At 39.7% G+C, this 24,059-nt stretch overlaps 1 protein-coding gene across 1 annotated transcript in view; it reads left to right on the forward strand.

The window, feature by feature from the left end:
* The window catches only part of LOC311233098 (uncharacterized protein), a 66,862-nt gene that overhangs the window by 29,244 nt on the left and 13,559 nt on the right, over positions 1-24,059 (forward strand). The window contains exons 5-7 of the mRNA XM_084319974.1: positions 3,115-3,175; positions 13,794-13,906; positions 18,635-18,671. Of these exons, the coding sequence (XP_084176100.1) occupies positions 3,115-3,175; positions 13,794-13,906; positions 18,635-18,671 (211 nt within the window). The remainder of the gene's footprint in view (positions 1-3,114; positions 3,176-13,793; positions 13,907-18,634; positions 18,672-24,059) is intronic.

Raw genomic sequence — 24,059 nt, forward strand, 5'->3', positions numbered from 1 at the left:
ATAGATTAGCCGTTTTTAACGCTAACATTGAAGTGGATGATGGCATTCAACGGGGTAAAAATGTAAACAAGGTCGGCACTGAAACTGTTAACACATCCCACGCCGGAAACGGTTTACGACGTGTTTCAAGTTCATGCGAATTCTGCCAATCCACGGCGTACAACGTTATTGAGATCATATTTCATTTTTTCGCCATGTTATTCATAATTCCCTCACGGAGCCTCGTCTGATGCAGTGGGAGCATGCACAACTCTGCAACGCTTCAATACTGCCACCTGGTGGATGATCGGCGAGTTGCCAAACCGGAAATGGATGAGTCAATATCGGTGCGTCTGGGAAATGCGTCCGGCACTCGCATATTGTTGCGGGACTGTATACACACGTCCGTGTGTAGCGATCGCTGCCATAACGCAATAATCGATACGATTTGGCCGTGTATTATGATTATACAAACCGGAAAAGGATTTAGGAGATCGCGTCAAATAAGTGGGATCATTTTCCTCCATCTCATCGTCGAACGGTAAGAGGACACTGACGTCATTTTCAGCGCGTTTGTTTATTCTTATCCATGCAAACTGCTCTGATCAATATATCACCCATACTACATAAAGCATTTACTGACTATCACGGAATTATAAACGACCCCCCCCCCCCCCCCCCCCGTTCATCCGCGCATGATCAGTCATAACGTTTAGGATCATGTACAGTTGACATTTTTTATATAGCATGTATCGCCAACAAACGGCATTTGATAATCTATATATGCGTTTATGCCTATATCTCACGTTCTAGGAATTACTGCAGAAAACGATAAAACATATTTATATTCTAGACGGTATTTTCGTATGAATCTATGAATGAAAAAGTAAAACGTTCCTACATCCTGAACGATAGATAATTGATGTTGAATGGGTCATAGTAATGTCAATTTAGCAATACAATTTAAAAAGTTATAGCCCTGCAAAGAAGGTGAACATCTCCATAGGCTTACAGTACTGGCAGAGAGTGGTATAAGATGCTCAAATTGCATGGCAGGGAATGTGTTAAGGGGTAATTTTTTTTGTGCCAAGAGTAAAGACCATAACCCTATCAAAACAGCAGTCAAAGTGTATATTTTCATTTTTACCGATGTTTTGTAAGATTTACCGAAAATAAGAATTTATCGTAAAGATGCTAATTATATCTCTTATCGTAAAACCGTGAGGAAATGACTAAATCCAGATTTAACCCTGCCATTGGAAAGAGGAGCCTTTTCCCTATCCATAGATGTATGATTTGGCCATAATAAGGTCAAGTTCAAGGTCAAATATGAATTTATAATTAAAATCGATTATCATTTATTACAGTATCTACAAATCCTTCTATTTAATCATCTAACCTTTATTAATTAGCTTAGATTCTTTTGTACACTTGATCTCAATAAGGTGGTGAATGAGCTCATGGAGTGAAATCTCTTTGTTACAATTGTAACATGGTGTTATTCACCGGCACAGATGCAAACAAATATCATCATTTATATTCTCCTTTTTTTCATTACAAATTACTCAAGCCTAGTAATTTCTAAAAAATAGGGCTACACCTTAACAAGGTGCTGTACGTGGTATTTATTTGTTAAAATAAGTGGTCTACATGTTAAAATAATCACTGATATATTATATAGAGTGTTTGGTCAGTAATATGGGTCTCCTAGTCTCGCCGCTCTGCAGTAAACAGAAAATACACGTTATCCAATCGGGAGAGAGAACGCCACACTGAAAAAAAAAATTCGGACAAAAATAAGCTTAGTTTTAAGCAAATGTGTGCTTCATACAGATAAAATAAGCTGCCAGTGCAGTAAGCAAACTGGCTTGGCAAGATTTCTTGAAATAAGTAAAAAAAATAAAATAAAAAGATCTAGGGTTCTCTCTCCAGAAAAAGAAATATCTGTTTACTGCAGAGCTGAGGGACTGGGAGACCCATGTTACTGACCAAACACTATCAGTGATTGTCAGACTATAGAGCTATTTAACACTTATTTTAACAACAAAATAAATACCACTTACAGCACCCTTAACACATTGGGCGCCGGGGGTTGTGCCCATCAAAGTACCCAGTCTGCCACTGTTGAAAGCCTATGGAGATGTTTACCTTCTTTGCAGGGCTATAAAATTTTTTATTTTATTGCTATATTGACATTACTATGGCCCATTCAACATCGATTATCTATCGTTCAGGATGTGGGAACGTTATATTTTTTTATTCATACATTGTTGTGTTAAAAGCGTCGAGAATATAAGTATGTTTTTAATCTTTTCTGCTGTAATTCCAAAAACAGTAGTTATAGGCCCTGAAGCATATGATAGATTATCGATTGGCGTTTCTTTCCTATACACGCTATATTAAAAAATTCAAATGTATATGATCGGTATACATTATGCTTCATCATGCGTGAAGGAAAGGGGGGGGGGGTCGTTTATAATTCCTTGATCGTCAGTAACGGCTTTATTTAGTATGGGTTGATATATTGATCAGATGGTTTGCAGTGAAATGAATAAACAATCGGGCTGAAAATAACGTTACTGTCCATTCGCCGATGAGACTGGAGGAAAAAGATCCCAATTATTTGACGCCGATCTCCTAGATCCATTTCCGGTTGGTATGGCGCAATAAACGCCGAAATCATATCGATTATTAAGTTTAGAAAGCGATCCAAATACACTATAGTGTTTGTCTGGATCCACGTAACAAGATATCACTGCCGGAGGGATTTCCTCGACGCACCGATCGGCACTTCCGGTTTTGGCGAGAGTGTAACTCGCCCGACCATCCACCAGGCGGCGGTATTGAGGCATTGCAATCTCATACAGGGTCCCACTGCAGTCCGGAGGTTGGCTGGATGAATTATGAATGCCATGGCGAAAAAATTAAATATTGATCCCAAAAACGGCGCAAGTCGTTCTTGGCGTTCAACACATGGCGGGCAAAAGCGGCGTAACTTGTTCTTGGCGACCAATGTGTTAACTGTTGTTATTTTAACATTATTTCAATTTAACGATGTTGTTTTAAAATGTTATTTATCTTTATTTATATTGTTGTTTTAACGTGTTATTTAACTTGACATTCTTTGTGCTACAGAGGAGGAGGCAGGAGAGCACGGCTCTGAAGGAACAAGGCAACACACGCTTCAAATTAGGAGGTCAGTCTAACTGTCTCTCTCTCTCTCTCTCTCTCTCTCTCTCTCTCTCTCTCTCTCACCGTCTCTGTCTTTTGGAGATATGATGTTTTAGCCTGACAGCAGTCAAATATCTTAACAGCTACTTTGAAAATGTCACCAACCAACCAAAGCATTTAGAGAGGAACAACGAGTTGAACTTCTGAATGTGGACTGACCCTTAACCTCCCCCTTAACTAGGGATGCCCCAATCGATCGGCCACCGATCATTATCGGCCGATAATCAGTATAAATATGCGATCGGTGATCGGTGATAATGCTTTATTTTCGCCGTTCGTCAAAACCGATTGAAAAACATGATCCAATTCTTAGCGGAGAGATCTCACTTGCTGAGTTCTGTCTCAGACGCTCCGTCTCCTCCTCCAGCCCCTCCCTTCCCCGTGTAAACAAGCTCGGGCAATAGTCTGCTCTAACCTAGTGCATGCAAGCTCTGTTAGCTAACATTAGCTACCGTTACTGTTTAACACTTTGAATGCCCAACCCGAGTTTTCTCGGGTTTACCCCCCGCAGGTTGAATGCCCATAACGAGAACATTAGTTTTTTCTCGTTTTTTTTTTTTTTATTAGCGATCTGAATTCATATTTCATCGAGTCTACCATTGGTAAATCAGCCACCCCAGGCGCTCAGATGTGAAAAAAGCCCCCCCTATCGTCTCCCAGATGGTAATTCACCCTTTTGGATTGGACTCAATGAAAATGCATGGGGGAAAAAAACCCGGACTCCACATTTTACTTCTCACGCATGTAACCGGGGCCGATCAGCTTCATGTTGGACCCTCAGCACAGCGTGTATACGCTGTTTTATAGTATACGCGTGGGATCAATAAAAGGATCGATTTTTGGAATGGTCGATCAGGAATTGGAATAATCCATTTGGATACCATCTGATCTCAGGTAAGGAATCTATTTTACCAGTATTAGGATAATCAGACCTTTTTTCACGGAGATATAAGCTTTCCCCCTATATGTGATATGGCTGTTTTGACTGCGAGTGATCAGGAAATAAGAGAATCGATTTACAGCTTGCGGCACCAGTGTGCATACGTACACATATACTATCGATAATCTAGCGTTTATTTGAAAACTATTCATAAATAGGCCGAACAATGACAACGTTCTAGAATATTACAGTACATCAGCGTTTATCAGGGATTCTTTTTTTTCCTTCTTGAAAACGAGGGCTTTTCTAAATGCTATAAAACGGAAATGAACCGATAAAAAAACAATCCGCTTTGACAATGTTGACTGGAAATGGGTCATTGATAATGCAACGGGCAGATTAGACACATAGCCATAATTTAAAACAGATTAGGCGATATTAACGTTAACATTGAAGCGGATGGTGGGCATTCAAGCACTAAATGTGCGCATTCAAAGTGTTAAACAGAATGACCCAGTCAACTATTCACTTTTAGTTTAATACATGAGGCATTGTTAACGGTATCTAGCCGGCTAGCTACTGATAGCTCCTGATATCAACAAATGCTCCAGCAATAGTCTAGTAGACGTGCACGTTAGCTCACGTTAGCTCACGTTAGCTCACTGTTCAAAACGAAACGTCCCATTAAACTAAATAGTTCACTGAGGCGTTGTCTTAACGTTATCTAGCCGGCTAGCAGTAGCTACAGATAGCTCCTGATATCAATGTCTTGTAACATTGATTCGATGCGTATTTGAGCCCCGGCTTGCATCGTAGTCACAAACGGGGCTAGCTGAGGGAGTAGGGTATATCTGCAGAGCCGCAGATATACCCTGCTGAGGGCATGCTGAATGTGATTTGATCAAAGCAGAGTATACACACAGACGGTGGAGATAGCGAGCATTTTGACTTGTTGCGTGGTGGCGATGTCTCGCAGATAATACAACTACAAGTATAATTATATAATATATATATTTTATATAAAAAACTAAAAAAATTATATAACATTTTTTTTATTTTATTTTGATCAAAAACTATCGATATCGGATCGGTATCGGCCGATATGGCTCAATACGATCGGTGATCGGTATCGGTGGCAAAAAACGTGATCGGGGCATCCCTACCCTTAACACATTGAGTGCCACGGACGCGTTTTGTTAGTTCATGCCGACCATTGAGTGCCCCCGACGCTATATAGCGTTTGTTTGACCTTTTTTTTTTTTATTGGCGATTTGAATTCATATTTCATCAATCGAGCCTCGGGTTAGTGCTGCAGAGTCTCTCTGAGCTCAATTGGGAAGATACCGCCCCCTATCGACTCCCTGTGTAACTGCACCCCATTACTTTACACTGATGCAGGGGGGGTGGCCAGTTTCCTCATTTTACTTTTCCGTCAAGCCAACTGAAGGATCGATTGTGCTCGCCGCCCCGGAAAACGCGTGGATTATGTATTTACAGTACCAACACTGTAATCAATAAGCGTGATCGATATTTGGAATGGCAATCAGGAATTGGAATAATCTTTTTGGATAACATCTGATCTCAGGTAAGGAATTTATTTTACCAGTCTTAGGATAATCAGAGCTGTTTTCACCTATATCTCAGCGTTTGCCCTATGCGTGTGTGTGTGGCTGTGATCGCTGATGAGGAAATGAGAGAATCGATTTTTCAGCCCGCCTCTATAGCGTGCGTAAGTACACATATACTATCGATAATCTAGCGTTTATTTGAAAACGATTCATAAATAGGCCGAAAAATTCCAGTAAATGCCTTTTGTCACGGAATCTATATATTTTCCAAAAAAACGAGGGCTTTTCAAAATGCTATAAAACGAAAATGAACCGATTGAAAAAAAAATAAAAATAATCCGTTTCGACAATGTTGACTGCAAACAAAGTCATTGATAAGCGACAGGCAGATTAGACACATAGCCATAATTTAAGACGGAGATTATGCGATCACAACGCTATCATTGAAGTGGGTGCTGGCATTTAACCATGTTTCCCATGTTAATGGCTGGCACTCAAACTGTTAAAGGCCCACTTGCAGGTTGTATTTTTGTTCAATAAACAATGTGGACTAGGCCAACGGTGACTTTCATGAAGAGGGGGAAAAAAATATCGAAATTGACCCAGTTTTAGCGTTTTTATCAAACATTTTGTCCACCCAACCACAACCACCACGCACATGCATATTTTAATCCATGTTTCATAGCGTGCGTGTGTCATCGTAATGATGACGTCACACCAGGTATCAGTAGGGATGGGAATCGAAAACCGGTTCCAGTTGGGAGCCGGTTCCTAATTGTCCCATTCTTGGAATCGCATGCCTCCGTGCAGGGTTAGAAATTAACATTTTTTTTCAAGGGCTTTTTTTGCCCCCCTTAATTGATTTTCGGGGGCTTTTTTTGTATTTCGGGGGCACTGAATTTGTATGATAAACGGTAGGGGTGGGACGGTTCACAAAATGGACGGTTTGGATCGTATCACGATTTTGGGGTCACGGTTTTCAGTTCGATATACGTTAATTTTTATTAAAAAAAAATGTAACACTCAAATCTAAAAATGCTTCTCATTTATTAAAAATAAAATAAAAGGTTTACAGTGTTTACAGCCTTAAATAATGTTTGGCACACAAAGACCGAACTGACTGAAAAATATAGGCTACATTTGTCAAAGTATTAACTTAGTGCAAACAAACAATATGCTCAGCCAGCACTAGACTTTCCTTTCTTTAATTAATATAAACACACAAAAACAATGTCAACCATGTTTAAATTCCCTGATTGTCAGTTCTTAACACTTTGATTGCCTAAGGCTAAATTCATGATATACCATCCGTTGCCAGCTCTATTTAACATGGAGAAGTTCCCCTTCTTTGCAGGGCTATACCTTTTTAAATTCTATTGCTAGATTGCCATTATTAGGGCCCATTCAAGGTCCTATATGTATTGTTCATGGTGTAGCAACGTTAAACTTTTTCATTCACATATTCATAGTAAAGTATGGTCTAATGTATAAGTATGTTTTCATCTCTTTCTGCAGCTTTCTCCAGAACGTGATTTATAGCCCCAAATGCATTATATTGATGATGAAATACAGTTTGATAGCAATCGGCGCGATATAAAAAATTCCAACTGGACGGACTTCTGGAAGTTACTACACGTCATCTGATGTTGACCGGATGGGCGAGGGGGCGTTTATAATTCCGTGGGCAGCGTTATACCATTCATCTAATGTGGGTCATATGTTCATCAGATCAGTTAGTATCGAACACGGTAATATTACACGCTAAAACTCACCCCAGTCTCCTCGGGCCGTTGGGCGATCAGCGTGGGGTAGACAGTTTTCCATTATGGGATGTCGAAATACCCGGTCCATTTCCAGGTTGTATAATAGTATATACGTCCAAATCATGTTGTTTATCGAGTTATTGGCAACGGATCGCTATGTATTGTGTCGAGATCGAGTCCCGGGACCTATAGCGAGTGCCCGGAAGTAATATGGGTGATCACCACTTCATCCACATGACTTCCTGTTTGGCGCTTCTGCCGATCGGCCACCAGATGGCGCTCTTGAACCGCTAGAGGATTGAGAGGAGCTCAGAACTGTGTGTGAAGGCTGCAGAGGGGAAATATGATTCCGATCACAGATTTTTGAAATATTGAGATTAAAGACGAGTTAGGGCGTCCTCGGCAACTTTAGCATGGCTAGGAAAGACGCCTAAACACGTTTTCGGCACTTAAAGTGTTAATGGAAAGATTCGTTTTCTGCTTGAAATTATTATGTTTCTGTCTACATTTATTTAGACTAACATTATTTAAATATTGAGTACAACTGTGGTGGATTACGTAATTCGGTGAGTTGGAACTATCTATGGGTTGGCGCCGGGTCCCCACGGACATTTTAGCATGTGGCACCTTCAGCTCCGGTCACGTTAGGAGGAGTTCATAACATCAACAAGCAGCGCGAAAGCGGCAATAGTCCCGGTTGGTGTTAGTAAAACACAGTTGTATGTTAGCCTTCTTGGATGTTGAATAAACGCCTATCATTGTCTTTAAACACCCCGCCTCTCAGACTCCCATTTCCTCCTCTGCTACAGTAGCTAGAAGCTACGGTGACATTTCATTGACTGTACAGTATTAGCTTGCGGGCTGCGTCGGGCTACCATAGTTAAAACGTGCGTTGTGTTTACAAACTGCTAACGCTATGGCAAGATGTGTGTAGGCCTATGTAATGTTAATGGCTATGTTTTTAAAGTCGTAATGAAGATTGATTTATATTGTGCGTGCCATTTTTACACAAACTGACTAGCACCAGTGCTGCTGCTGCTGCTGCTGCCTGCAGCCAGTGTAGAACACCGGCTCCGCCAAATGATTTTTTTTATTTGCGCGTCATCTGAACCGTACGATACACAGACGCTCCATTACCGGATAAATATATATATATAATTAGTAAACTGTCGGGGGCATTAAGTGCCCCCCTTAACTGATTTTCGAGGGCATTTTGTCCATTTTCAAGGGCATTATGCCCCAAGCCCCCGTTAATTTCGAACCCTGCCTCCGTGACTATCGATTCCTCTATCGATGCCATGTTTTTCCGACAGTTTCGCATTTCAAAACAATAAGCGTTAGCATGTAGCCATGGCAGACTATTTGATTCCTTACGCTCGAAATTGCCTGGGTTTTGGTCATATGCTCCCGAAATGCTCCCGCTGTTTGACTGTTTCTAAGTGCAGTGATTGAAAACTACTTGAATGCTTTAGAACCGAGTCATTCATTTAATGAATGACTCGGTGGCAACAGCCACGGAGCTAGCGCTGGCTAACGCTAGCTGGCGCTGGCTAATCGGGCTCATACAGACACACAGAGAGAGATAACAGCTGACAGCAGGTAGTAATAATAATAATAATAATACATCTATCTTATATAGCGCTTTTCCACAAAAAAAAAAAAAAGGGGTGGGGGCTGTTGTGTAAACCTTGTACTCTTAGTTCACATATAATAAGAGACGTAGCAACACGAGCCCATAGCTTACAGGACAGGGGCCCAGGGAGGGAGGGAGGGAGGGAGGTGTGTGTGTGTGTGTGTGTGTGTGTGTGTGTGTGTGTGTGTGTGTGTGTGTGTGTGTGTGTGTGTGTGTGTGTGTGTGTGTGTGTGTGTGTGTGTGTGTGTGTGTGTGCGTGTGCGTGTGCGTGTTGTGTTGTGTGGGGACCCCGACCGACCGGAGTCAGAGGAATAACGACCTGTTGAATGCAACTACGGTTCAATAGATTCAATTAGTTTAAGATATTGAACTGTAGTTACATTCAACAGGTCGTTATTCAATAGATTCAATTAGTTTAAGAATAAAAAAATAAATAAAAAAAGGAATTTTTTTAAGAGAATCTCAAATACATTCTTTTATTTTTGTATTTTTCTGACATGGGGGCTCAACAATAAATGACAATCAGAAATGTCAAGTTGCATGTTGTTATTCTAACCAGCTTAGTTCTGTTGCATTTCCAATTTATTTATTTAAATTATATCGATAAAATCTTATCAATTCCCATCCCTAGGTATCAGGGCAGCAGGGGGGGCGCTGAGAATCACACGCAGGTAGTGGCAGGAAGCAAAGAGCATTCTTGTTACTACTAGCTGAGGAATCTGTGGCTAGTATCTGTTTCACCTAACACTAGTGCTCCGTGATCATAGCCATTTATGCCGAGTGCATCACAGTCACGAAAGGGGCTACTATTGTATCAACATGCCGTGACGTGTAGCTAGCTAGCTTGCTAGCCGGCATGATGCATGCAGTGCTTTGCCCCACAGGTCTGAGAAGAGGACCTGCAAATTTTACTCGTTCCCGAAACTCCTCTACATGCCCCGATTTAAAATGGTTCACGACAGTAGACACAATGCTAACGTTAGCTAGCTAGCTTGGTACTATGACCCGTGACGGGGATAAGGCGACAGCCAATAGCGCTGCGTACTGAACAACAGGCTGCCTAGTGGTAAATGTAGTTCTTTTTTTACGACATTAAAAATCTTATAACTACCTTTGTTTCAACCAAAAATGCAGTAGTAGCTGGTCCATCAAATTCTCTCCGACGATTAAACCCATTTTCGTCTTGTAAGGCGTCCATTTGGATCAAGGCAATGGCTTTCCTCGCTCGCCAAACAACATTGTAGTGTATGAGAGGTAGGGAAAAGTTACCTGCAGTGACGTCACGGCACTGATAGCGTCTGATAAGCTTTTTTCATTGGCTCCATACATGTTATTCGTGCATGGACATTTTTAACCCTTTCTGAGTGGAATTTCCGGCGTCAAATGGAAAAAAATAAAGAATGAAAATAGATACCAATGATGTAAACTACACATAATTGAAGACTAGGGTTTAACCTGCAAGTGGCACTTTAACTCAATCAGCGCTGCAGCGATATGCATGATATAGGTCTAGAATGCCATTGCTGTAAGTCAATGGGGAGACCACGACTACTTGCGAGTGCTTAAAATATATGAAATATTATATAGCTATGGATCTAATACACCCGTTGATTGTCAGTGAGTTGCTTCCAGTCAACATGCACAAAACGGATTGTTTTTTCATCCGTACATTTCTGTTTTATACCGTGGTGAATAAGAGTATATTTCCAGAGCATTCTGTCTAATCTCAAGAAACTCGAGCAAACGGCGCTTCAATGTATTTCCTTAGAAATCATGCCATTTGTCGCTTGATTCATGAATTGTTCTGAAAATAACGCTAGATTATCGGTATTATGTGTCATCATGCACGAACAGAAGTGGGGGCTGAAAAATCGCTTCTCAGTGCTTTACCTGCAGCCAACTGCAGAAACACACACACACACACGCTCCGATGGTGGCGAAAGAAACATCGGATTAACGCAAGATTCGTAACATAGAGTCCTTACCTGGTCTTTGATGTCCTGCAAAATGATTAATCTAATTCCTGATCGCCATTCCAATTATTGATCGCGTTTATTGATCTAACGTTATATGTCCGAAAAGCATAATCCACGCTGCTCCCAGTCTCCCCAGTCCATGTGTTATAAACGTTACGCTTGCCCGAGAAGGAAAACCTGGACCGGACTTGTTAGATTAGTGTACAGCCCAAGGGGGATGGATTTCAATGATGTGCAATACCGGCTGGAAGGCGTAGGCGGTGGTATTTGCCCTTTGCGAGCTCAGACCCATTCCCAATGATAACATCAGCTGGATGGATGAAAAATGAATGGATATAGCTAATAAAAGAAATAACGATTAAAACCCGAGATTTCTCATGATTGGCGTTCAATGCATGGAGAGTTAACCCGACTTTTTTCCGTGATTGGCGCTGAATGAGTTACGCTTACCCCCCATTGTGCAGAAAACGAAAGCGATTTGCATACCTTTTTTGCAACGCTTAGCTTTATACTTATAGCACATGCATGAGTCTGGTCTCTTCTGAAAGGTAACATTCTGAAGTATTTGAGAAACAGAGGTTTGAACACACTGAAATATAATATTTGTCCTTACTTTTTAGTTGACTTGTTGCAAGATTCCTGTTTTTAAGTTCCAGCATAGAGTTGTGAGCTGGAAAACACTGCGGTTCCATAGCCTGAAGTCTTAACCTGTTAAGCCCTAGCCCTATTTTCTGAAAATCTGCCTAAAAATACATAAGTAAATGGAAGATTGCTCCACTTCTACAAGGGCTATTTGCATGTTCTTGGTATCTATGGACCTCTATGGATCTCATGGAATGTATTCCCAGTGTCAGAAATATCGTTACTGGGCTTGAGTAAATTGTGATGAAACAAAGGAGAATATAAATTATGATTTTTCTTTGCATCTTTGACAGTGAATAACACCATGCTAAAAATGACCAGACATGGAAAACTGCCACTGGGCTCGTTCAGCACCTTCTTGAGATCATGTGTACAAAAAAATCTAAGCAAATGAATAAAGGGAAGATGATACAGTAGGAAACTACCTTTCCCAGCTGATTCCAACTTCCTGCAAGCAAATTACTTCTGTATGGATTCTCTATCACAAAACGGAATGTTATTGGCATAGATTGGAGCGCAGTTAGGGTGTCTACCTTCTGTGAACATTTGGCAACAATCCCTGTTGCAATCCGATCCAAAAATGGCAGAGCCATATCCATTATAAGAATGGAACTGTCCATACAGTAGATTTCATTCACGGTTCTTCCTGCACGCCTGGAGATACTAAATCCAAATTGAACTCTGCCATTTGAAAGAGGAGATTTGTCCCGATCCATATAGATGTGCGAGGTGGCTATAATAAGGTCATTTATAGCCTGGTATTCTATATTCTATAATAATATTTCAAATTGCATGTGTCTGGATGGCAGTATTCAGTACTGTATCTACAAAACATTCTGTTTAATCATCTTCCCTTTATTCATTTGCTTAGATCTTTTGTACACGTGATCTCAAGAAGGTGCTGAACGAGCTCAGTGGCCATTATTAGCATAATAATGCAGGACCTGTCGCAGAGGTCTTTAATTTGCATTCAACGACACTCAATGTTAGCTGCACACAGCGGTTAGTTAGCACACACACACCGGAACACACTCGCATGCATTGTCTTTAGGATCGCCGATGCGATACTCCTCTGCGCTTAACCCATGGTGTTATTCACTGTCAAAGATGCAAAGAAAAATCATAATTTATATTCTCCTTTTTTTCATCACAATTTACTCAAGCCTAGTAACAGGCACAATATTCCTGACACTGGGAATACATTCCATGAGATCCATAGATGTCCCTAGATACCAAGAACATGCAAATGGACCTTCTAGAAGTGGAGCAATCTTCCATTTACTTAGATATGTATTTTAGGCGGATTTTCAGAAAATAGGTCTAGGGCTTAACAGGTTAAAGAGGAACCTCATTTTCAACTTGACAAATGTTTGAAGTTGTACGCTGGGTTTTGAATGCATTCAGTGGGTTTTAGGATGAATTGAGATGACACATTCACATGTGTGGAGTAGTGTCCCTTAACCCTTGTGTCTGAAAACTAAAGTGTTACACTCTTACCATTAGGGGACTAAATGGTCCTCTTCAAAAACTCCATACAAATATTATATGTTGAAATAACTTTCCACTTCTTTTTCATAAATCTTTTATTCAACTTCAACCCTGATCATAACCACCAAATATTCAATTAATTTTAGATGTCTTTTCTATGGGGGATTATTACAGGCTAGCGTGTTTCAATGATTAGCAACAATTCTGATTGGATTTTTAGTTTTTTGCAATGTCAGATTTAACAACAACTATTTTCAGAAAAGTGGGAGTACCCGGTATTTCATTTTTAATCTGACATTTATCCAAGATAATTCAAAGATACACACCTTTGCCACATATATTGGCTACAAACATAACCACTGCAAAGTTAAAAAAAAACAAGAATCTCAAAGGTCAATTTTGTCCTTATCAGACACAAGGGTTAAAGGTGCATACTGCTAGAAGTAGTAGAATTGTAATGTGTGTGTGTGTGTGTGTGTGTGTGTGTGTGTGTGTGTGTGTGTGTGTGTGTGTGTGTGTGTGTGTGTGTGTGTGTGTGTGTGTGTGTGTGTGTGTGTGTGTGTGTGTGTGTGTGTGTGTGTGTGTGTGTGTGTGTGTGTGTGTGTGTGTGTGTGTGTGTGTGTGTGTGTCTAGAGCACACAGAGGCGGAGCGTGTGTACACGGAGGCGTTGGGGGCGTGTCCAGTCTGCTACAGTAAAGAGAGGGCTGTGCTCTTCTCCAATCGAGCTGCCACACGGCTTCACCTAGTAAGACACAAAACACTGCATCTAGTAAGACATAACAAAATATCTTCATCTGGTAAGACATGAAAAGCTATCTTCATCTAGTAAGACATGCAAAGCTATCTTCATCTGGTAAGACATGAAAAACTATCTTAATCTGGTAAGACATGAAAAGCTATCTTCATCTGGTAAAACATGCAAAGCTATCTTCATCTGGTAAGACATAACACAATATCTTCATCTGGTAAAACATGAAAAATTATCTTAATCTGGTCAAACATGAAAAACTATCTTCATCTGGTAAAACATACGAAATATCTTCATCTGGTAAGACATGCAAACCTATCTTCATCTAGTAAGACATGCACAGCTATCTTCATCTGGTAAGACATGAAAAACTATCTTCATCTGGTAAAACATGAAAAGCTATCTTCATCTGGTAAGACATAACAAAATATCTTCATCTGGTAAGACATGAAAAACGATCTTCATCTGGTAAGACATGCAAAGCTATCTTCATCTGGTAAGACATAACAAAATATCTTCATCTGGTAAGACATAAAAAACTATCTTCATCTGGTAAGACATGCACAGCTATCTTCATCTAGTAAGACATGCACAGCTATCTTCATCTGGTAAAACATTAAAAACTATCATCTGGTAAAACATGAAAAGCTATCTTCATCTGGTAAGACATAACAAAATATCTTCATCTGGTAAGACATGAAAAGCTACCTTCATCTGGTCAAACATGAAAAACTATCTTCATCTGGTAAAACATACGAAATATCTTCATCTGGTAAGACATGCAAACCTATCTTCATCTAGTAAGACATGCACAGCTATCTTCATCTGGTAAGACATGAAAAACTATCTTCATCTGGTAAGACATAACAAAATATCTTCATCTGGTAAGACATGAAAAACTATCTTCATCTGGTAAGACATGCAAAGCTATCTTCATCTGGTAAGACATAACAAAATATCTTCATCTGGTAAGACATAAAAAACTATCTTCATCTGGTAAGACATGCACAGCTATCTTCATCTAGTAAGACATGCACAGCTATCTTCATCTGGTAAAACATGAAAAACTATCTTCATCTGGTAAAACATGAAAAGCTATCTTCATCTGGTAAGACATAACAAAATATCTTCATCTGGTAAGACATGAAAAACTATCTTCATCTGGTAAGACATGCAAAGCTATCTTCATCTGGTAAGACATAACAAAATATCTTCATCTGGTAAGACATAAAAAACTATCTTCATCTGGTAAGACATGCACAGCTATCTTCATCTAGTAAGACATGCACAGCTATCTTCATCTGGTAAAACATTAAAAACTATCTTCATCTGGTAAAACATGAAAAGCTATCTTCATCTGGTAAGACATAACAAAATATCTTCATCTGGTAAGACATGAAAAGCTACCTTCATCTGGTCAAACATGAAAAACTATCTTCATCTGGTAAAACATACGAAATATCTTCATCTGGTAAGACATGCAAACCTATCTTCATCTAGTAAGACATGCACAGCTATCTTCATCTGGTAAGACATGAAAAACTATCTTCATCTGGTAAAACATGAAAAGCTATCTTCATCTGGTAAGACATAACAAAATATCTTCATCTGGTAAGACATGAAAAACTATCTTCATCTGGTAAGACATGCAAAGCTATCTTCATCTGGTAAGACATAACAAAATATCTTCATCTGGTAAGACATGCACAGCTATCTTCATCTAGTAAGACATGCACAGCTATCTTCATCTGGTAAAACATGAAAAACTATCTTCATCTGGTAAAACATGAAAAGCTATCTTCATCTGGTAAGACATAACAAAATATCTTCATCTGGTAAGACATGAAAAGCTATCTTCATCTGGTAAAACATGCAAAGCTATCTTCATCTGGTAAGACATACAAACTATCTTCATCTAGTAAGACATGCAAAAATATCTTCATCTGGTAAAACATGAAAAACTACAACTATCTTCATCTAGTAAGACATGAAAAGCTATCATCATCTAGTAAGACATGCAAAGCTATCTTCATCTAGTAAGACATGCAAAGCTATCTTCATCTGGTAAGACATAACACAATATCTTCATCTGGTAAGACATGAAAATCTATCTTCATCTAGTAAGACACGAAAAGCTATCTTCATCTAGTAAGACATGAAAAAGCTATCTTCATCTGGTAAGACATAACAAAATATCTTCATCTGGTAAAACATGAAAAATTATCTTAATCTGGTAAAACATGAAAAACTATCTTCATCTGGTAAAACATATCAAAATATCTTCATCTGGTAAGACATACAAATTATCTTCATCTAGTAAGACATGAAAAGCTATCTTCATCTAGTAAGACATGCAAAGCTATCTTCATCTGGTAAAACATGAAAAGCTATCTGGTAAAACATGCAACGCTATCTTCATCTGGTAAGACATGAAAAGCTATCTTCATCTGGTAAGACATGAAAAGCTATCTTCATCTGGTAAAACATAACAAAATATCTTCATCTGGTAAGACATGAAAAACTATCTTAATCTGGTAAAACATGAAAATGAAAAAAAATTACAACAACAGTGTACACCGTATATAAATGTATCTGGATATATATATCCATACCTACTCATATTAGTTAAACCACTGGCTAGACTGGTTTATTACCATACTTGTACCACTATATATAATAACACCGTACATACATTAGCTTAGCATATTTACTCTGTAGATTTGTCATATACATTACATTTGTTATATACTCCACACAGGGTTCGAAATTAACGGGGGCTTGGGGCATAATGCCCTTGAAAATGGACAAAATGCCCTCGAAAATCAGTTAAGGGGGGCACAAAATGCCCCAGACAGTTTACTAATTATATATATATATTTATCCGGTAATGGCGCGTCTGTGTATCGTACGGTTCAGATGACGCGCAAATAAAAAAAAATCATTTGGCGGAGGTGAGCACTGGCTGCTGCAGCAGCAGCAGCACTGCAGCTGAGCCAGGTGCTAGTCAGTTTGTGTACAAATGGCAAGCACAATCTAAATCAATCTTCATTACGACTTTAAAAACATAGCCATTAACATTACATAGGCATACACACATCTTGCCATAGCGTTAGCAGTTTGTACAACACAACGCACGTTTTAACTATAGAATCAGCCCGCGAGGTAATACAGTCAACGAAATGTTACCGTAGCTACTAGCTAGCAGAGGAGGAAATGAGAATCTGAGAGGCGGGGTGTTTAAAGACAATGATAGGTGTTTATTCAACATCCAAGAAGGCTAACATACAACTGTGTTTTACTAACTCCAACCGGGACTATTGCCGCTTTCCCACTGCATGCCATCACCTCCTAACGTTACCGGAGCCATAGATATATCTATGACCGGAGCTACCGGAGCTGATAATAACATTGCCTGAGCTGAAGGTGCGTGACACTAAAATGTCCGTGGGGACCCGGCGCCAACCCATAGATAGTTCCAACTCACCAAATTACGTAATCCACCACAGTTGCACTCAATATTTAAATAATGTTAGTCTAAATAAATGTAGACAGATACATAATAATTTCAAGCAGAACACGAATCTTTCCATTAAGAACTGACAATCAGGGAATTTAAACATGTTTGACATTGTTTTTTTGTGTTTATATTAAAGAAAGGAAAGTCTAGTGCTGGCTGAGCATATTGTTTGTTTGCACTAAGTTAATACTACAAATGTAGCCTATATTTTTCAGTCAGTTCGGTCTTTGTGTGCCAAACATTATTTAAGGCTGTAAACACTGTAACACTGTAAACTTTTTAATTTCTTTTTAATAAATGAGAAGCATGTTTAGATTTGAGTGTTACATTTTTTTTTATAAAGATTTACGTATATCGAACCGAACTGAAAACTGTGACCCCAAAACCGTGATACGAACCGAACCGTCCATTTTGTGAACCGTCCCACCCCTACCGTTTATCATAAAAATTCAGTGCCCCCGAAATACAAAAAAAAGCCCCCGAAAATCAATTAAGGGGGGCAAAAAAAGCCCTTGAAAAAAAAAGTTAATTTCTAACCCTGACTCCACATATATACCTGTTACACTGTACACTACAGTGCACTTTACTGCTACTTTGCACTCTGGTTCGATGCCACCTTCATTTCATTGTACTCTGTACTGTATACATTACTGTATACATCGAATTTAATTAAGGCTAAGACGATATGCCATTTGGAAGAATCGATAAATCGGGACAAAATTGTCGATAAATATCGATTTTCTTTTTTATTATAATTTTTTTTAATTATATATATTTATTATTATTATTTAAACAACAAATTAATGTTTATTTTGCAGCAATTCTTTGTCATTGCCGCCATCTTTAGTGTTACAGATTTCCCCATTCAAAACTACCACAGTGATCCTTCTCATTTTATAGTCTGTGGTCCGTCTCTGGATGTGATGGAGGAGTGCACAGTACAGAGTTGCAATTCAACTGAATTTACATGAAATGGGGATGTTTTAACTAGACCTAGTATTTTAGTATAGTATAAAGTATTAACATTAAAAAAAAAAAACATGCCAAAAAATCGATGCGATTTCACAGTTATCGATAATTATCAATAAGTGGTCTCACTCTTAAATTTAATGTAATCTAATATTACTGTAGCTGATATATGGGTGCAATATTATGGTAGCTGTAACAGGATCAGTAGCTAACCTGAGGCTTTCATGTTCTCTCCTCAGGACCTGAAGGAAAAGGCCATTGCAGACTGTTCCAGAGGTAACAACAATTATCTGTCTTATCTGTTCTGGTTGGGTCAGATCTGTGTTCTGGTTGGGTCAGATCTGTGTTCTGGTTGGGTCAGATCTGTGTCCTGGTTGGATCAGATGTGTTCTGGTTGGGTCAGATCTGTGTTCTGGTTGGGTTGGATCGGATCTGTGTTCTGGTTGGGTCAGATCTGTGTTCTGGTTGGGTCAGATCTGTGTCCTGTTTATTTCCATATTTCCATCCATGTCATGTATAATTTCCATGAGCAATGACTGACGAGACACACAGAATCACAATGAAATAATGCTAGCTAGCCACCCACATTGTGTGTAATAACTAACTTATAGTTTGTCTGTTATATTCTGACTCTGATCATTTGTCTGTTATATTTTGTCTGTTATATTCTGACTCTGATATTTTGTCTGTTATATTCTTACTCTGATCATTTGTCTGTTATATTATTTTGTCTGTTATATTCTTACTCTGATATTAAAAAAAAAAGGTGGGAAAACAAAGAAATTCCAGGGGGCAATCGCCACTGGAATAACGTTGTTTTTTTACATTGATTTTACACCATTGAACAACATTGAACATTTTTTGTGAAGAATGAGAATCTTCATTGATCTCTTCGTTAGGAATGTAAAGTGTTCATTAGTTCTCTTCCTTTGTCCCATGTTCTCTTTTTTTTTGTTGGGAAGAAGAGGGGTGAAAAAATTTAAAATACAGTTAAATAATAAAACAAATATAATGCAATGAAATTAACACTTTGATCGCCATGGTTAAATTCATAATTTACCATCCCTCGCCAGCTCTATTTGTCTATGGAGAAGTTCCCCTTCTTTGCAGGGCTATAACTTTTTAAATTGTATTGCTAAATTGACATTATTATGGCCCATTCAATGTCTCATATCTATTGTTCAGGGTGTAGCAACGTTATACTTTTTCATTCACATATTCATACTAAAATACGATCTAAAGTATAAGTATGTTTTTATCGTTTTTTTTTTTTTTTAACTTACATTTTTTTATTAAACATTTATAGACAAACAACACGACATATACAATAACATCAACAACACTATTAATCAGACATAAATAATAAATAAAACATTTTAATATCCAAAAGACGAAAAATAAAAAATACTGACTTAAGCAAATAAAAAACATAAAACAGTTGTCATACCTTAAACCAAAATGAAATTAGAAAACATTAAGTGTGTGACATGGGTTCAGAGACCCTCTTTGAACCTCTTTCCTCCTTTACCCTTCGCCCTCTTGTGGTGTATTTGGTTCTTCCTCTGTGATGTCGTTTTCGTTCCCCTTGTAATCCTCCCACTTACCCCATCTTTCTCCAAATTTCTCTTCCTGTAACCTCAGCATGTGTGTTATCCTCTCCATATCCTGTATTTCTTCCACTATTCCTACCCATTGTGCTATTGTTGGTGGGTCTTCCTTGTACCGCAGTCTCGTTATTGCTTTTCTGGCCGCTATCAACATTATCTTTATTAAATATTTGTCCCCCCCTTGTATTCCCTCGTGTGTCAGGTCTCCTAAGTAAAGCACCAGTCCTGTTTGTGGTAATCCGTATCCTAATATTCTGATCATTGCCTCCCCTATCTCCTCCCAATACCCCTTCAGCTTCTGACATCCCCAGAATATGTGTGTGTGATTTGCCCCCTCCTTCCCACACATCCTCCAGCATGCTCTTTGTGTTGGTGTATATTTTCCCTTCAGCTCTGGGGTTATAAAGAATCTGATTATGTTTTTCCATCCAAACTCTTTCCATATCCTCGATCCTGTTGTTGAATGTTGCACCTCGCATATGTTCCCCCATTCCTTCCCTGTTATTTCTATCTCTAGCTCTCTCTCCCATTTCTCCCTTATGTAATCGGTCGTGTGTCCCTTGCTGTTCATTATAGCCCGGTATATTGCTGATATTACTCTTCCTTGCCCCCCTTCGTATGCCCATACTATCATCTTTATTATTCCATTCTGTTCTTCGTCTTTGGCCCCCCTTATTTCTTTGTTGTAGTAGTCTCTAACCTGTAGATATCTGAAGTGGTCCCTGTTTTCTAGTCCAAATTTCTCCTTTAATTTTTGTAGCGTCTGCATTTCCCCCTTCTCTATCATTTTGCATATCGCTGTTGCCCCCCCCCCCCCTCTCCCACCTTCTGAATCCATGGTCTAACCTCCCTGGTTTGAATCTCTTGTCATGTGCTACCCATCTCAGAACCCCTGACTGCTTCTCCAATTTGTGTGTTTTTACTACTCTGTTCCATATAGTCAAGGTGCATTTGGTGATTGGATCTAATAGTCCCTCTTTTTCTTTAAATAGTTCCCTATCTCCCACCAGAGCTTGTACCTTGTATCCCTCCCCTTCTTTTTCAATGTCTTTCCATCTTGCCTCATATCTGTCGTTACACCAGCACGTCACTGCTCTCAGTTGTGCTGCATAGTAATAATATTGTAGGCTGGGTACTGCCATCCCTCCCTCTTCCTTTGGTAGTTGTAGTGTTTTATATCTGACCCGTGGTCTTCTCCCCGCCCATATGAACCTCGATATCAGTCTGTCCCACTCCCTGAATTGATTCTCTGGTATTTGTATCGGTAGTGACTGGAATAGGTACAGTAACCTTGATAGTATGTTCATTTTAATGACCTCTATTCTTGAATTGAAGTCCAAGGGCATTACTGTCCATCTCTCTAAGTCTCTCTTGATGTTCTGATTTATCTGTGTATAGTTCGCCTCAAACAGTTTCTCCACCCCTCTCGTGATGTTCACCCCTAAGTATTTAATCTTGTCCATGTCCCATCTTATCCCGTACTGTTCCCTAATTTCCGTCGTTGGGGTATAGTTCCATGCTAAGGTCTGTGTCTTTGTCACGTTTAGTTTGTATCCTGAGTAGTGGCCATATTCGTTCAGTAGATCCATCAGTGCCGGGAAGCTCTTGTCTGGTTGCCTCATGTATACTATCACGTCGTCCGCAAATAGGCCTAGTTTATATTCCGTTCCCTTTATCCTTACTCCCTTAATGTCCTCGGTCTGTCTGATCAGTTGTGCCAGTGGTTCTATGAAAACGGCGAAGAGCGTCGGTGAGAGACCACATCCCTGTCTGGTAGCCCTCTCTAATCTGATTCTATCCGTCAAGCTGCCATTCACCTTAACCCTCGCTGTCGGTTCTTGATATAGCGCCTTGATCATCTTCATCGCCCTCCCGTTCAGTCCGAACCTCATCAATGTTTTATATAAAAATGTCCAGCTCACACTGTCGAATGCTTTTTCTGCATCTAGGCTAATCAGTACCGCGCTACCACCTTGTTTTTGTATCTCTACTATGTGTAATGTCTTTCTCACATTGTCCTGTGTCTGTCTCCCTTTAATAAATCCAGTTTGATCTTCATCTATAATGTCTGGCATAAACGTCTCAAATCTCTTTGATATTATCGATGTATACATCTTGTAATCCACGTTGAGTATGGACACAGGTCTGAAACTACTACATAATTCTCTATCCTTCCCTTCCTTCGGTATCGTGGTGATTATGGCTTCCTTCCACGAGGGGGGCATTTTTCCCTCTTCCATCGTGTGTCTGAACGCCGCCCCTAACATGGGTGCTAATTCCGTTCTAAATGTCTTGTAGAATTCCGATGGGAATCCGTCGCTCCCCGGAGACTTGTTGTTTTTAGCTCTACTAATTGCCTCTTCCAGTTCTCGTTCCGTAATTATTTTATTTAATTCTTCATTCTGTTCTTTCCCTATCGATGGTAACTCTAGCTTCTCCAGATATGCTTCTATTTCCTCTTCTCCCGCTGCTTTTGGCTGTGTGTATAGTTTCTCATAGTACTCTCTAAATGTCCTCTCTATTTCAGCTGGGTCCCTCAATATTTCATTAGTCTTTGTATCCCTTATTGTGTGTATCGTGTTCAACTTCTGTTGCGTCCTAATTCTCCTTGCCAACAGTCTGGCCGCTTTTGGTCCCCCTTCATAGTACGTTTGTTTCATGAACCTCGCTTTCTTTTCTATTTCCGTCAATAATTCCCTATTTATCCTGGCCTTTACTTCTTTGATTTCTCTGAGCGTTTCCTGTTCTTTTGATATCTGGTGTCTCCCCTCTAGCTTCTTCAGCTTCCCTATCAGATTGTGATATGTCTCCGTTCTGGCCTTCTTCAGCATTGCTGTCTTCTCCATCAATTTCCCCCTTATCACCACCTTCAGTGTGTCCCATAGAATGTTCGGATCTACCGCCCCGTTGTCATTTTCTTCCTTAGATCTGGCTATCTCCTCCTTGATCTGACTCACCACCCCCTTGTTATTTAATATTCCTACATTTAGTCTCCAGATCGTGTTCCTCCGTCTCCCTTCTAGATCTACTGTCAGATATATGGCACTGTGATCCGATATGTCCGCTACTCCTATTCTGCTCTCCCGTACCCTGTAACTGTCCCCCGTCGTCATCAAAAAGTTGTCTATTCTCGCATATGTCACGTGCGGGTGTGAGTAATGTGTGTATTCCCTGTCCATGGCGTGCATCCCCCTCCAAACATCTGTAATTCCCATTTCCGTCATCTGAATATTCATATATCTACTGATTGGTGCCCGTCCTTTTCTAGTACTCGTGGTGTCTAGGTCGTGATTCAGTACTACATTAAAATCTCCCGCGCATTTTCTAGTTCCATCACTATCATATCAAAAATGGTCTCATATAAATCCCTCTCACTCTCTGGGGGTGCATAAACATTCACTAACGTAACCATTTGGCCCTCCATTTTCCCCTTCACCAGAACAAACCTTCCCTCCTTGTCTCTTACTTCCTTGATCAATTCAAATTTGACTGTGTTTTTGATTAACGTGATTACTCCTCTCCTCAGGTTCCGTTTAAAGGAACTATAGTATGCATTTTCATATCCAAATCTCTTCAGTTTCTCATGATCCTGTGCTACCAAATGTGTCTCCTGCAGAAAAATCACTTCCATCTCACTTTTTTTACATTTCAACATCACTTTGCCCCTCTTTATCGCATTATTCATTCCATTAACGTTTAACGACATCATTTTTATACCTTTAACCATTGTCATCTTTCTTCTTCTTTCGTCTGTCAGTCCCCCCCATGTCACATTCATTCCCCCCTCTGGTTGTAGCCTCCGCTCTCTTCACCGAATACATATAATGATTAACATAAATAAAAAACATAAACTTTACATAAAGTGCTCCCAAGGCGTTCGGGGGGTCCCTGTGTCCCCCCCTGTCCCCTGCTGGTGGGTGAGGAGTAATTGCTCTCCTAGTGAGAGGCCTCCTCCTGACGGCTTGGGGGTTTGAAACCTTTGCCCCCAACCGCTCGTCATATTTGTCCAGCATTCTTACTGTTTTTACTGCTGTCGTGCTCCTGGTCAAAAGCGCTC

This window comes from Notolepis coatsorum (genome assembly GCF_963971535.1).
Source record: "Notolepis coatsorum genome assembly, chromosome: 8".
In the NCBI taxonomy this organism is placed as follows: Eukaryota; Metazoa; Chordata; class Actinopteri; order Aulopiformes; family Paralepididae; genus Notolepis; species Notolepis coatsorum.